This window comes from Lepisosteus oculatus, chromosome 6 (assembly GCF_040954835.1).
Source record: "Lepisosteus oculatus isolate fLepOcu1 chromosome 6, fLepOcu1.hap2, whole genome shotgun sequence".
Lineage (NCBI taxonomy): Eukaryota > Metazoa > Chordata > Actinopteri > Semionotiformes > Lepisosteidae > Lepisosteus > Lepisosteus oculatus.
In genome coordinates, this window is record NC_090701.1 from 5,627,880 (window position 1) to 5,643,180 (window position 15,301).

Consider the following 15,301-nt stretch of genomic DNA (forward strand, 5'->3'; position numbering starts at 1 on the left):
TTTTCTCGGTGTTTCCTGAGCAAACAGCACGTTTAATTACCTAAGTGTATTTTGATGTCACTTTAGGTTCAATAACCCGAAGATATTGGTTTGAATAAACTGGTTAGGAGATAAGACTACACTATACTAAAATTCTATATTGTACATTTTCATGCAAGCATTTGGCTTTAGAGTATAGTAATTAATGTTGCAAATATATGTCTGCTTTTGAAAAGAAAAAAGGTTTTGTGCTGTAACTGAGTTGAGGGTTGAGATAATCATGCTTTAGCAGTTGTGTAGATTTGTACAATTCTGTAAGAAGTTATTTTATACTGTTTTGCGAAGACATAGAAAACGCATCACATAATATTCTAGCCTTATACAGTCCATGGCATTTGAAGGATTGTTTTTTTTTCTTAATAAGCTTTAAAAAAGGAAGTACAGTACAGTTTCACCTGGAAAAACCTATATATATACCGTACCTACAAAACAACAACTCCCATCTTCTGCAGAAAGATGTACTTTGTGAGACATATGGGGAGGATTCTGCTCAGGAGTCTTTCCTTTTAAAAGAAAGATTGCACATCAGAAGAGAAAGGTAGAAATACACTTTGTGTTGCAGAGCTATTACATTTATTCTTATATTGTTTTGAAAAGAAGACAATATATAAGTAAAGCAGCTATCATACTAACATATCATATATATTGTAACTGATACATTTAGCTTATTTTAATATTTTCATCTCTTTTTTTGAATGTTTTTTGGAATTGCAAATTACTGTGATATATTAATATATTATATAATTAGCATTTAAAGCAATAAAGTTAGAGTTGTGTACCATAGAAGATCATATAAAACTAGATGATTGCACTTTAGGCTTAGGTCTTAAGTCTTATGTCTTCTGAGTATATAGGAAAAATAATAAAAAGTAACTAACTATATCTCAGTTTCTAAAACCCTAAAACAGATAAAAAAATATATTTCTGAAATGTGACAGATTAAAGTCAGGCAAGAGCGATTTATGTTTTAGTGCATGGTAATCCTCTGACTGTACAAGCTGTTATTGTCACTACTGTACCTATTATGAACTTATACTTTCAACATGTTTTTTCTTGCTTTCAGTGAGATGGATACTTCCAGCGAACAGCTGAGCACAACAGCTGGTTATGTAGAAAATCAATTTTCCACGTATGAGTACAATGATTATTATGAGGACGATGTGTGCAATAAGGAAACCGTTTCAAGATTTGGTGACATTATAACATCAGTGTTTTTCACCCTGGTGATCGTTTTGAGTGTCCTGGGAAACTTACTGGTCCTCGGGATTCTGGCAAAATACGAAAACCTCAAATCGGTCACAAACATTTTCATTCTCAACCTGGCCTTGTCAGACCTGATATTCACCTTTGGACTTCCTTTCTGGGCTTCTTACCACTCAGAAGGCTGGGCATTTGGAGAATCGGTTTGCAAAGCTGTAAACTTTATCTTTGATGTTGGTTTTTACAGCAGCACTATATTTCTGACAATGATGACCATTCATAGGTACTTAGCCGTAGTTCATCCACTGGCTGATCTTGGGTCTAGGAAGTGTTGCTATGGAATCACTGCGTCTGTAGTCATTTGGCTTCTGAGCTGCTTAGCAGCAGTCCCAGGACTCCTCTTCCACAGAGTTGAACTAAACCAAAATGAAAATGTTCCCTACTGTGAGTATGACAGTCCATTGTGGAAACTAGCAGAAATATATCAGAAGAACATTTTCTTCTTAGTTGCCTTTTCTATTATTATATTCTGTTATTTTCAAATACTCAAGACTTTGCTTCGCTCCAGAACACACACGAGGTACAGGACGGTGAGGCTCATATTTGCTATTGTCGTAGTGTTTTTTGTAGGGTGGGCACCTTACAACGTCATCATATTTGTGCGCTCTTTAGTGTACAATCAAATTCATCCCTTTACAGACTGTGAAATCAGCAGGGGTATTGATTATGGGTTTTACATTTGCCGTATGATTGCTTTCTCGCACTGCTGTCTCAACCCCTTTTTTTACGCATTTGTGGGAGTGAAATTCAGAAACCACCTGAAGAAGTTGTTGAGAAAAGTTTGGATGTGTCAGGCCAGTGAAGACTTGCAATTAGGAAACAGTAGGGTGATGTTTCACTCTCATGGAGAAGACGCTTCAATATATTGACCACGTAACACAAACCCCGTTGTTCGAAATAAGCCAAATTTGTTTTGTGTTCACATAATGTCGGGATGTTGGATGAAACAGCATATTTCAGTGTAGTTTTGAAATATGTTTTATTATGTTAGTGCAGAAATCACTGTACAAGCAGAGGGGTTTTACCTTAGACACAGCTTGAAAAGGCTCCTTTGTTACCATAAGGGAAAAAGGAACAAAAAACAGTAGCTTAGCTGAAATAAAGCCTTTGCACGACCAAGGTTGCACCACAGGTATACTGGCTGTGATGTTTTGTTCACGTCAAAGGTCTGTGTTTGAATTCTACAAGACAAAATGCAAGTAACATGTTCTGTGTCAACCTACCACATTGCCTGCCTATTTCCATTATTGTTATTATTAAACAAACTTTTACATGTTCACTGTAAAGTACAAAAAAAAACTATAAAGTTCAAACTTCTTTCTGGGATGGCATTTTCATTTGTATTTTTATCACTTTCAGACCAGAATTGTGTAAGTGATTTTCTGTGTAAAAATCAGATTTTCTTTCTGTAGAGTATTGTCTTCTTGCTGCATAGCTGTGAAACAGAAAGTATAAAACAAATAAAAAGATGGCTTCTAATGGACTATGACATGCACTATAAGGCATTTGTACCATATTTTGTAACATTTCATCTGTTTTTATAGTCTATTTGATATATTTTGTTGGGAAATATAGCATTTTAATATAAGCAGTATTTTTTTCCATCGCTGTCATAATCTGCAAAGTGATATGTGAAATGAAGAGAGATCATATACATTGATGTGCTATCATTTTCTGTATATTAGAATAATAACAACAACTACTGATTGTCAATATATTCACATTACGCTTTGTAGCAGAGTGTTGTGTTTAGTGGCATGCCTATAACATATACATAGTATATATACTGTACACCACATGAATATTATAGCTTAAATAAAGGCTTCAGAAGAGTCCACTACTGTCTCATCTGCTGGGATAAAATAGTGTACAGTTAATATTTCTTTATGTTGATTCTGTATAGATTTACTTATCTTGTGTATCTACATTTATGAATGTGCCTATGGGTTAATTTGACATACCACTCAATAATATTTTGTAACTTCAGGTACAAATTTAAACTTTTTAGGGCTATGATTTGTTCCAAAATGACCTTTTTGTCCAATGAATAAATTATATTCTCTCATGTAAAGTTGTTACAATAAAATAATGAAATGTAAAGGCTGGAAAAGACCAGTATCTCCAATTTGACTGAAACAATCTGAAACACTGAGCACCGAAGACTCGACTTTCTCCATCAGCACAGACAAATGATTACCTTGATCCATCAAACAAACTTGACCCATTGATCTCACTCAGAGCCGGCAAATACATTGCCATCACAGATACTGACAAAATACACATAGACGTATTTTTTGAGACAACCAAAAGAAAGCATTAGTAAAATGCAAATATCCACTAAAATTGACTTCTCATAACATTTATTATCAATACAGTGTAGAAACAATTAAAAAAGCCCAACAGAATTATTGAATATATGTCAAAGTTTGCATGACCCCTTAATTCCGGAAATGCTTTATTGTGTGCACACCATCGCCACCTAGCAAACATAGAGGGTGCTGGGACCCTTATTCTACGTCCACAGGTTCTTTTTCATCTCCCAGAACAAGCAGTGCATCCACAGACAGGTCGGAAACTCTTCCGACCTTTTCCTTTCCTCCCAGGCATCCTGAACAATGTCTCCCCCTCTACCCTGTTTATCTCCAACTCCAGTTTTGGGCAAAGGGGGGAGAAAGATGATGCTGGGGCATCCACTCTCAGTCCCTGGTCTCCTGAGTCGAGTCCTCTCCTGGGTCCCACCATGCAAGATCTTTCACAATCCTTCCTTCTCCAAAGGTCCCGAGTTCTGTCACTGGAGCTTTCTCAGGGAGCCCAGTTTTGGCTGGGCAGACGCACTCAGAGGGGGTTGGCCATTGTCTCCATCTGAGGCAGGCTGGTCATCAGGAAGAAGCGTGGCATAAACAATATGGGTTGCCTGAGTGCTGTATATAGATTTCCAGGTGTCATGGGGCTTTATCATTTCATTGTCCCTTTCCTGCCTCCCCTCTGCCCGAGGTGTGGTCCAAACTGGCTCAGCAACCCCACACACTTCCATGTGTCCATGCCTAGGGTGTGGTAATTAAATTATGTCTGGGCAAACAGTGTGTTCTTCAGTCCCCGTTAAATGTTTAAACTGCGTTCGAAGACTTTTTGTTAGAGCTGAGGATACCATCACAAAGGAAAAGGACAAACACATAGAACATGACTAAATCATTGGCCGTTACATACAAATGCATTTACTCACAGCATATAAGCTTTTCCACTTCTTCCTGTTGGTACTGTCTCACATGTACAGCTCAAAGAGCAGTATTAAAGTCTGTATAAGCAATTTTAATCTACAGTTTGTACTGGTTAGACATCCTTCGAATATCTCGTAAACCTGTTTTAGATTAGTCACCACAAAAATGGTATTGCTGATCCAGAGACAGTACAAAGCAAAGCAAGCAGAGAAATTACTGGCATGTAAAAATGTCATGTTCAGATTAAGAGAATAGAATTATTTAAACCTGGAACAAAAAAAAATTGGTGAGGAATTGATTTCTAACAGTTCCCAATGGAATATATAATTGCTAACTTTAAACGCCTAAAATAAATGGGTAGTTACTGTGCAATCAATCTGTTAAGAAGAAACAATCTACTGTGTACTGTGTGTAGTAAGTGCTCAGTTTAGAATCACCACACCACCACTGGTTATAAACTGAGCTGACATATACAGTACTTAAAAAATGAATACGCATGTAAAGGAAACAAGAGAGAGCATCTTCGAAAAAGACAATACTAGACACGGTGACACACAAAACATTAGTACTCACTCTTTCTGGGGAGAAAGCACTTCAACAAAAGTCCAGTCTGAAGTATAAAACCTTTGCAAGTTCTTAAATCGAGGTAGAATGGACAATAAAATGATACCAAACGATGAAGTGACCAGGCTAAAGAAGCACAAAAACAAGACTTGTTCAGATGTAACATGACAGATTATTAGAGTGATAATCAAGTATTGCATCTGATTTGTGATTAGCTACAGCATATTTTTATAATCAATCAGGAATCACATGGTGGAAAAGAGTAGTACAATTGAATTCTGAACTGTGGACAACAAAAACAACCCCAAAAGAACAAAATATTAGCATTTTCCCACATCTTCAGAGTGTGGTTAAGTTGTGTTAGTTGTGTTATATTCAGAGTGTATTAGCTGTCCATCTGAAGGAAATGCATTTACCCACAATCACAAATCAAAAATAAAAACGAAGAGATAAAGCGGCAGAAACTATGGGCACATTTACATCTTGGCTACTTTGGCGTTAACAAGGTAATTGTGAAGAGTAAACTCCTTTATACTTAAGGAACAAAATATTAGCTGCTGAACTAAAGAAAGCAGGTTCTACTATGTGGCTACACTGCCCTCAAGTGTCCTGCATGACATGGATTGCTATTCAAAATCCAGAAAGTTGCTCCAGAGAGCAGGCAGGAAAAATGATCCAATGACTCTGGTACACCATTGGAAAGCAATTTTAGAAGCATTCAGGAGAGATAGAGGAAAGAACAATGTTACACAGAGAGCTAAGGTGGTATAAATCAATTAACCTTAAGCATAATGCTTAAGCTTACACACTGGGTTCCTTTAAGGAATAGATAAAGGCAATTCTTGGATCACATTATGAGCAAATTATATATTATGTTTATGTATTGTAGTGTTGAGTGCACCATTTATGTTAAATTGTACTTTTCTGTTAGCAGACTTTCTAAAAAATTAATACAAAGTGTTTAAATCCTTTTTAATTCAGCACTGTCACGGATGTCGGAAAGGCATGCCTTGGAATGGCCAGGAGGGCAATAAAGACACTATGCGTAGGTCAGCAGGTCAGACGATGTTGGGTAGAAACCTAGGCCCTCAGGCCGCGGAGGAGACGACCTGGTGTAGGTGGGTCTCAAGACATCCAAACCCTCAATGGTGAGCCAGGAGCAAAGGGTGACCCGGAAATATATAGCCCCACACAAAGACACACCGGAAGGACAAGAAAAGCACAGGCAAACTAGGGACAGGACAGAGTAGGAGCGCCCTCTAGACATAGAGGGTGTGACAAGCACAAGTCCAATATCTTTGTTGATGTTGAATTTAAACCCTTATTTTTGACTGTTTATTTTCATTTGAAATTCATCTTAGAAAGGTCCTGAGGGTGTTGTTTTTCCATATGTGATAAGTGCTATATCTGGTAGTACTGGTGAACGTTTCAATGATTCAAGATTTAAATCCCATTGAGCGTCTGTGAGACCTCATGCTGGTTTCATCTTCAGTCAGAGATTGGAACCAGGCACATGTATTACAATGTAAAAATTAAACTCCTACTTAAGTGTGAATGCTTTGTAATGCATTCTATCATATTCAGTGCCTTCTTAATGTCCCAATTAGATCAGACGTATCCATGTCTTTCTTAGACAAATGTACAAATTAGTAAAAATATACTTAAGAACACAAGAAAGGTTACAAATGACAGGAGACCATTTGGCCCCTCTAAACAGTTTGGTATATACTGTAGCGGTTAATTGTGCCAATGATCTCATCCAGCTGTTTCTTGAAGGAAGCCAGTAATGGCTTCAATCATATGGCTGGGTAGCCTACTACATGCTCCCATAACCATTGGGGTAAAGAAGTGCCTCTGGCTCTTAGTTGTAAATCACTTCCACATGGTTTCCACTTGTGGCCTCTGGTTCAGGTTTCACTGATCATCCTGAATAAGCCCACTGAGCTGACTTTGTCATTTCAATATTTGTATCAGGCGCCCTCATAATCTTCTCTGTTTAACACTAAAAAGATTCAGTTCTTTCATCCTGTTGCTGAAGGACAATCCTTTAATTCATAAAATGCATCTGATTGCTCTTCTCTGGACTGAATTCTAAGTAGCCATATTTTGTTAGAAAACATGGTGACCAAAATTGTAGACAATGCTCTAAATGATGCCTAACTAGTGCATTGTACAATTTTAACATAACATCCCTTGATTTGAATTCTGCACTTTTCTCTACATATCCTAACATGTATTACTTCCCCATAAGCAATGAAACAATGTGTTGACAGAACAACCCAAGCCTTTTACATCAATAAAAACTTCTGAGTTAACTACTTTGCACCCACTCTAATTCCCGAAACAGAGTTTAAATTCCCCCAGTGTTTTGTGGATACTGTATTACGTATTTGCCTTAGTAATTTGCACTATTTGCACTTTGCACTATGTATATCCTGTCTATATTTGCACCGTGGACCAGGAGGAACGATATTCCATTCCACTGTATGTTTGTGTACAGCTGGAATGACAAATAAACACGAACGTGAGGTCACCCTATCCGTTTAAATAGCCGAGCGATCCGAAGATATTTTACCTGTGGTCATACGCAGGGTGTGCAGATAAGGCTGGAATCAAGAAGCACTTTGCACAGAGCTGTAGATGTCAGGCCCTCTGTAGCCAGAGGGCGCTTCTACTCTGTCCTGTCCCTAGTTCCCTGTGCTTTGTTCTCCTTCCAGTGTCTCTGTCTCTGGGGCTGTATATTTCCAGGTCACTCAATCACCTTCGCTCAGCATTGACGTTCGGATGTCCTGAGACCCGCCTAGCACCGGGTCACCGCTCCTACCGTGGCCTGAGGGCACAGGTTTCTATACGGCAATTCCAGAACTCCTGCACTGCTGAGCCCAGGCTAACCTCCTGTTCCGGCGCTTCGCATAGGGTCTTTTTCCTCTCTCCTGCCTCTCCACGGTTCGTCCCTTCCGACATCCGTGACAGTAGAGTTCTGGAACAAAGTGTCCAGCCCTGCTGTTCTCGGAATCCCCACCAAAGAAGCCCTTGGGTCAATAAGCTACGAGTGAGCTAAGATCAGCTGAACGGTCCTCTCACATTTGCGTCCAACGCTATATTCTCATTTTCCAGTGGAGGGAGTGGTGATGAAAGTGATGAAAAAGAGGAAGGGGGATTCTCAGTTTTGTTGCTCTGGGAGGAACGGATGTTATTTAGGGCTTCTGTTTTGTTTTCTAAGATAAAAATGTGACACAGTGGATTTGAGTTTTGTGTATTGTGTTTCAGGGATTTTACTCTTAACATGCCAAAATGCAAATTCTCAGTTCCTAAATTCTTTGCACACTCAGAATAGTGTGTAAACACTTCTGTTTCTCCAATGTTTTCTAGATGAGTACTTAAGGCTACAATTCTTCCACATTCCAAACCATTAAAATCATCAGTTTGACTACGCTACTAAAATAACCAGTTTATTAACTTATAATAAGCAACATTCACAGGTCAGTTGATGCAGAATCATCCATTTATCCAATTATCCATGAAATTTCCACTAATAGTCTTTGAAGAAGTTGTAACCCCAGGCTAAAGTATTCTAACAACACATTGAACTAGATGCTGTGAAACTATCTATATTTTCATTGTTTGTTTGGACAAAGAAGTGAGGAAGAATTTTAGCGTTTACCTTTTTTAAAGTGTATAAGATAGTGACTAGTTGGCTTTGAAAAATGCCTTTTACCCAGCAACAGTTTGAAAGAACAATTGCAAGCATATTATTTGACTTTTTGATTTTAATGGTACAACTGCAGGATGTCTACCTCATTTCACACCTTTTATTTATATACTTCCTTTTGTCTGTATGCAAGGTAGAACTGCTTCTTAAGAAGAACATGGTCAATTACAAGGAAATGTTTGAAGAAAGAAAAACAACTCCTAATATGGAAACATAGAATGAACTTTCCTGTGTGAATTTGCTGTATAAAACTCATTGCATTTATCATCTCTGGGGAGAGGTTACTCACAGATCTGTATGAGAGGCTGCTCTCAGGTCTGCATGATTATACCCTCCCCATGCGCATGAATAAAGGACTCTGCTTGACCATACCTAACCTGAGTGAAGACTTCTCTTCGACAGAAGCAAGTCTCTTTTTACATCATTCATACTGTACTTTCTCGATGAACGTTTGCACAGGATACCAGGAAAGGCAACACTTATGAGACCGATTTAGGCAAAATAATTTCTGCTGATGCTTTCCTTTCCAGGGACTGTGACTGACTACACCAATGTAGCCACAGAGTACTTTAGAAAGGCATTCTGCAAACTGAATTTGTGATCTTAAGAGCTATTGTGTTCTTAACAAGTAGTTGAATAAACAGATGTACTTCTCCATGCTAGACCAAAAACTTCTGCTTTCTGGAATACCTCAGGACCACAAAGTTGGACTGCAGTTCTTAGTGATAATTTTACGAGACAAAAGAGTAAGTAGAAGAGAACTACATTTTAAGTATTTGTTACCGTAAACGAAATGCAATTTATTTCAATTTGCACAGAAGACTAAACCTCCTGTAACCATCAGGCTACTCATGTCGTTGTTATTTTGGAATACTTTTAATTCCATTAATATTTGAATTAAAGACGATTGTACTTTAGGTGTTTCCTCTGTTGCAAACATCCTTGTGTGAAAGTGAGCCTGTTGATGCACCTGACACCAGCCTGTGCCACAGGCCTCTTAAATTTATGATAGAATTAACTAGTTTATTTTCTGATTAAGCATTTGTGGAGCTTCAGAGGTTTATTAGATACAGTGGTGTGAAAAAGTGTTTGCCCCTTCCTGATTTCTTATTTTTTTGCATGTTTGTCACACTGAAATGTTTCAGATCATCAAATGAATTGAAATATTAGACAAGGATAACACAAGTAAACACAAAATGCAGTTTTTAAATGAAGGTTTTTATTATTAAGGGAAAAAAAAATCCAAACCTACATGGCCCTGTGTGAAAAAGTGATTGCCCCCTAAACCTAATAACTGGTTGGGCCACCCTTAGCAGCAACAACTGCAATCAAGCATTTGCGATAACTGGCAATGAGTCTTTTACAGCGCTGTGGAGGAATTTTGGCCCACTCATCTTTGCAGAATTGTTGTAATTCAGCCACATTGGAGGGTTTTCGAGCCTTAACCGCTTTTTTAAGGTCATGCCACAACATCTCAATTGGATTCAGGTCAGGACTTTGACTAGGCCACTCCAAAGTCTTCATTTTCTTTTTCTTAAGCCATTCAGAGGTGGACTTGCTGGTGTGTTTTGGATCATTGTCCTGCTGCAGAACCCAAGTGCGCTTCAGCTTGAGGTCACGAACAGATGGCCGGACAGTCTCCTTCAGGATTTTTTGGTAGACAGCAGAGTTCATGGTTCCATTTACCACAGCAAGTCTTCCAGGTCCTGAAGCAGCAAAACAGCCCCAGACCATCACACTACCACCACCATATTTTACTGTTGGTATGATGTTCCTTTTCTGAAATGCTGTGTTACTTTTAGATCAGATGTAATGGGACACATACCTTCCAAAAAGTTCAACTTTTGTCTTGTCAGTCTACAGAGTATTTTCCCAAAAGTCTTGGGGATCATCAGGATGTTTTCTGCCAAAACTGAGACAAGCTTTTATGTTCTTTTTGCTCAGCAGTGGTTTTCGTCTTGAAACTCTGCCATGCAGGCCATTTTTGCCCAGTCTCTTTCTTATGGTGGAGTCATGAACACTGACCTTAACTGAGGCAAGTGAAGCCTGCAGTTCTTTGGATGTTGTTGTGGGGTTTTTTGTGACCTCTTGGATGAGTTGTCGCTGCGCTCTTGGGGTAATTTTGGTTGGCCGGCCACTCCTGGGAGGGTTCACCACTGTTCCATGTTTTTGCCATTTGTGGATAATGGCTCTCACTGTGGTTCGCTGGAGTCCCAAAGCTTTAGAAATGGCTTTATAACCTTTTTCAGACTGATAAATCTCAATTACTCTGTTTCTCATTTGTTCCTGAATTTCTTTGGATCGCAGCATGATGTCTAGCTTTTGAGGATTTTTTGGTCTACTTCACTTTGTCAGGCAGGTCCTATTGAAGTGATTTCTTGATTGAGAACAGGTGTGGCAGTAATCAGGCCTGGGTGTGGCTAGAGAAATTGAACTCAGCTTTCCAAAGATGTGATAAACCACAGTTGATTTATGTTTTAACAGGGGGGGCAATCACTTTTTCACACAGGGCCATGTAGGTTTGGATTTTTTTCCCCTTAATAATAAAAACCTTCATTTAAAAACTGCATTTTGTGTTTACTTGTGTTATCCTTGTCTAATATTTCAATTCATTTGATGATCTGAAACATTTCAGTGTGACAAACATGCAAAAAAATAAGAAATCAGGAAGGGTGCAAACACTTTTTCACACCACTGTAAATGCAATGAAACGAAAAGAATTTAAAAGGGAATGCTGTGTTGCATGAAACGTATGTTCTGCGACTCAGAAACAACTAAAGGATTTTGAGACAGAGAGATTTTAGATCTCTAGCCATGTGGTATGCTGAGAGGGCAATACATCTCCAACTGAGTGAAGAAAGATGTGTGATATGAGCTGAGGTCTGTCTGCAAAACAGTCCCAGGAAAGTGAAAGATTCATCCAAATAGGATCCAAATGATGTACAGTAATTTAAGTCTAATGTCATTTTATATAAAAGAGATTATTTTAGGTGATTTATTTATGATTATTTTAGAATAATATCGAATAAAGCAATGAGGTGATTTTGAATTATTTAACGATCAAAGTTGTGTGTGTCAATTTGCTGGATATCATCAATGATGGGCACAGTGGCCTGCTTTTGTTCAGAATCTTTAAATCTTATGAAAGGCAATACAATATTAACAGGGAAATGCACACTGGCCAAAGGCCATTGATGAAATGTGCTGACAGAGCTTGGTTCGCCTGCTGTAATTAAGTAAAGAAGATATCCAGGAAGAAAAAACAGCCTTCCTCTTTCTTTGAATTGAAATAAGTTTACACAAGTTTTGGTTTCCCTAAATGTGCTTCAGTTAATGTGACTATACTGTACGTGGATAATCTTTAAATACTCACCTACATTCGAAACGAAAAGAAAAAAGGTAAGTTATGCATTATATAAGTATGTTTGTTGAATTGTGTAAATAATATACCTAATTGTGGTTTAGAATTCTGTTTTTTTTTTCATTTTCAGAAGTTCCAGAATGAACATGTCAGAAGGTTTCACAAATGACAGTCTTAGCACCGAGGTTCCTTTGTATACCTCTACTGAATACTATGGGGACGAGGACGACCCTTTAATATTTCTTTGTGATGACGATGCATCTTCAGATAACACCACTTTAACTTCAGTTGTGTTCAGCCTTGTCTTTGTTCTCAGTCTGACCGGGAATGTTTTAGTTCTCTGTGTCCTAGCAAAGTACGAAGACATGAAAAAGGTTACAAACATTTTCATTCTCAACTTGGCTATTTCTGATCTGGTATTTGCTTCCTCGTTGCCTTTCTGGGCAGTGTACCACTCTTATCACTGGATTTTTGGAAGCTTTATGTGCAAACTTATTAGCGGTGTTTATTTCATAGGTGTGTACAGTTCCTTGATATTCCTCACGGTGATGAGTGTTGACCGATATTTAACAGTGGTTCATAGCGTATCAATTGCTCTGAGAAAGAGGACCCTCTGTGCTTGGTCATCAAGTGCCGTCATCTGGACAATCGCTATTGCTGCTTCCATAAAGGAAATGGTCAACTCCGATACAGTACTGACCCAAGATAAAGATATCTTCATCTGTGAGGAAGTACAAACCGGAATCACCCCAGACCTGGTGGGTTACTGTCTACAAATTGTGTTTCTCTTTCTACTTCCATTTTTCATTATTGTATTCTGTTATTGTAGCATCTTGAAGACTGTTATAACCTGCAAGGCGAGGGCAAAGTATAATGCAGTAAAGATTATATTCGGCATTGTTGTGGCGTTCTTTATATGCTGGGCTCCCTACAACCTTGTCATGTTTCTCATGTCACTCAACGATCTGAACCCCTCCGGGGACTGTGACAGGCGTGCCAAACTGAACCTCGCGTTTAACGTGTGCCGTAATCTTGCGTACTTCCACTGCTGCCTGAACCCTCTGCTCTACGTCTGTACGGCGAAGTACCGAGCTCACCTGAGGAGACTAGTGTGCAACTCTGCTCAGCAGACAAGGGAGAGGAGCTCCGTCCCTGTGCGCAGCTATCACAACACATCAAACATCTTTCAGAATGGAGAGGCGGCTCGAGAAGAAATAGACAAACTGTAGAAAACAAAACCGTGAAAACTACAGCTGAGACTGGCCAATAAAAGGATTTTAAGTTTTACGGGATGCATTTAAAGTCTATTGTTTGGTGAATAGACTTCAAAAAGAGACTTTTTTTTTTCCTGTCACACAACATGCACTGGGCTGCGATTTTTTAAATTTCTATAGACACTTTCTAAGTGAGAATTGGAGAACCTTAAAATACTTTCGGTCTTTGTTTTTTAATACTTTCTGTCTTCGTAAGAAGTCCGTTTGTCCGTGTGACGTATTTTTATGGTGAAAGTTCCCTATCTCACATTTAGTATGTTTTCCTTTCATTTGCATCTGCAGTATAAACATATACCCTGTTATCTGACAGCATTTTACCAGCATTTCCTGAACAGTTCTGCTGTTTTTACCCATTCAGATTTTTAGCCATCCTGATGGTACAGAATATTTTTGCAGTAGATTCCAATGATTTACTGTACACTAAGAGACTACTTAAAAAAAAAAGTATACATCATTAAAAATGTTCCATCTTTTTTTAAGGATTTAATCTGTCCAATGGTATTGTATTCTATTGATAGTAAAGTCTAGATTGTTGTTTTAAATAGTTACTGTATTACCACAACAATAATATTAACAATTAGTGCATATAAACATTTTGTTCAGTGTAAAACATGGAAGACAAAAGGGTGTAGCAGAATTACAAGTTTAGAATTTGTTGTTTAAAATGATTTATAGAGTTTGGTTGTATACTCTTCTGTTCGCATTAAAAATGAAGTTGAGTGTACTTTATGTTTTGCTCTGACTTTACCACTTGAACCAATAAGAGAATTATATGATAGCATTTTCTTTATTGTTTGTTTGCACTTTGAACAATATACTGTAAAAATAAAGAACTGAGTGTGATGTTTATGTTGATAAAAATTAAAACAAGGGATTTTTTAAGTGTTTTGACAATGAATGTCTGAAAGCAAACAAAGTGAAACATATGTATGGCAAAGGAACAACCAGAGGTTAATGCCATGCTGCTGAAAAGCACAATTTTAACAGTAACAGTTTTGGCAGTCGAGCCTTGTTCATTTCTATTATGACAAATACACACGTGATATAAAGAGGCAGTGCAGAGGAGAGACTAACAAGAAAACTGAATGAGTTACTTCTGCTCTTCTCAGTCCCAGTCCCTTAGTCTTGTACCAAAAAGTGAAGAAGAGAATGTACACCATTCACCAAGGTTAAAGATCCTATAAATTCAATCGGTGGAGTAATTTCTCAGTTCACAGCCTGACCTGCTTTAGTATCTTTGTGCATGAAAAGTGTCAAGATGCAAGAAGTTCTGTATTATTCTAAAAATATTGCTGCGACAGCAATAGTTTGTGATGAGTCCTTTAAAAATGCGCAGAATATTTTGAAATAGTCTTGTACATTTTGATCCTTAAAGGAAAAGGCATATAGACACTAAGTGCCAAATTATTACATTTGCTGCATTATCAAAATAAAGCCTAAACTAATGACCAAATACCGTGGGACATGGATTATTAATCCCTTTATCTACAGTAATCTCTGCTGTCTTCTTCCTGGCTGTTCTCCTCAGATGTTACTTTTTATTCATATCAAATTCTATCCATTTGCAAGTCTTCTCCAGGTGAGGCTTGAGGTTGTGCAAAATATCAAAAACATAAATAATTGGCGAGATTGACAGCTTTTTAAGCAACAGAAACCTGCACTTCCCAAGCAAACACATCATCTTGCCCATGGTGTGTGGCTATTTCGTTTTTTTGTAGCCATAAATATAAAAAGGTTTATTTCCAAACGTAAAATAAATCTCATGTTCAATGGGCATAGATAACAAAAGGAGGTGTAGACAATGGTGGCAGTTTCCTGCAATATTTTATGTCAGGTGTCTTTTTTTTGTGCTGCTTATTAAAATTAGGAACCG

The 15,301-nt window shown here is 38.0% G+C and overlaps 2 protein-coding genes across 3 annotated transcripts; both read left to right on the forward strand.

Annotated features, from left to right (window-relative positions):
• Positions 1 to 493: 493 nt before the first annotated feature.
• On the forward strand, positions 494 to 3,136 carry LOC102689122 (chemokine XC receptor 1-like). The gene is made up of 2 exons (XM_006634552.3): positions 494 to 577; positions 1,103 to 3,136. Exon 2 carries the CDS (start codon positions 1,107 to 1,109, stop codon positions 2,166 to 2,168), a length of 1,062 nt encoding a protein of 353 aa, XP_006634615.2. The 5' UTR covers positions 494 to 577; positions 1,103 to 1,106; the 3' UTR covers positions 2,169 to 3,136.
• Positions 3,137 to 9,055: 5,919 nt separating this feature from the next.
• LOC102688917 (chemokine XC receptor 1-like) lies at positions 9,056 to 14,310 on the forward strand. Of its 2 annotated transcripts, none has more exons than XM_015354725.2 (2): positions 9,056 to 9,539; positions 12,285 to 14,310. In XM_015354725.2, the coding sequence occupies exon 2, from the start codon at positions 12,295 to 12,297 to the stop codon at positions 13,381 to 13,383; it is 1,089 nt and encodes a 362-aa protein (XP_015210211.2). In that variant the 5' UTR covers positions 9,056 to 9,539; positions 12,285 to 12,294; the 3' UTR covers positions 13,384 to 14,310. The 2 variants fall into 2 exon arrangements, with proteins under 2 accessions (XP_015210211.2, XP_015210210.2); XM_015354724.2 differs by lacking the exon at positions 9,056 to 9,539 and adding an exon at positions 11,459 to 12,192.
• Positions 14,311 to 15,301: the final 991 nt, after the last annotated feature.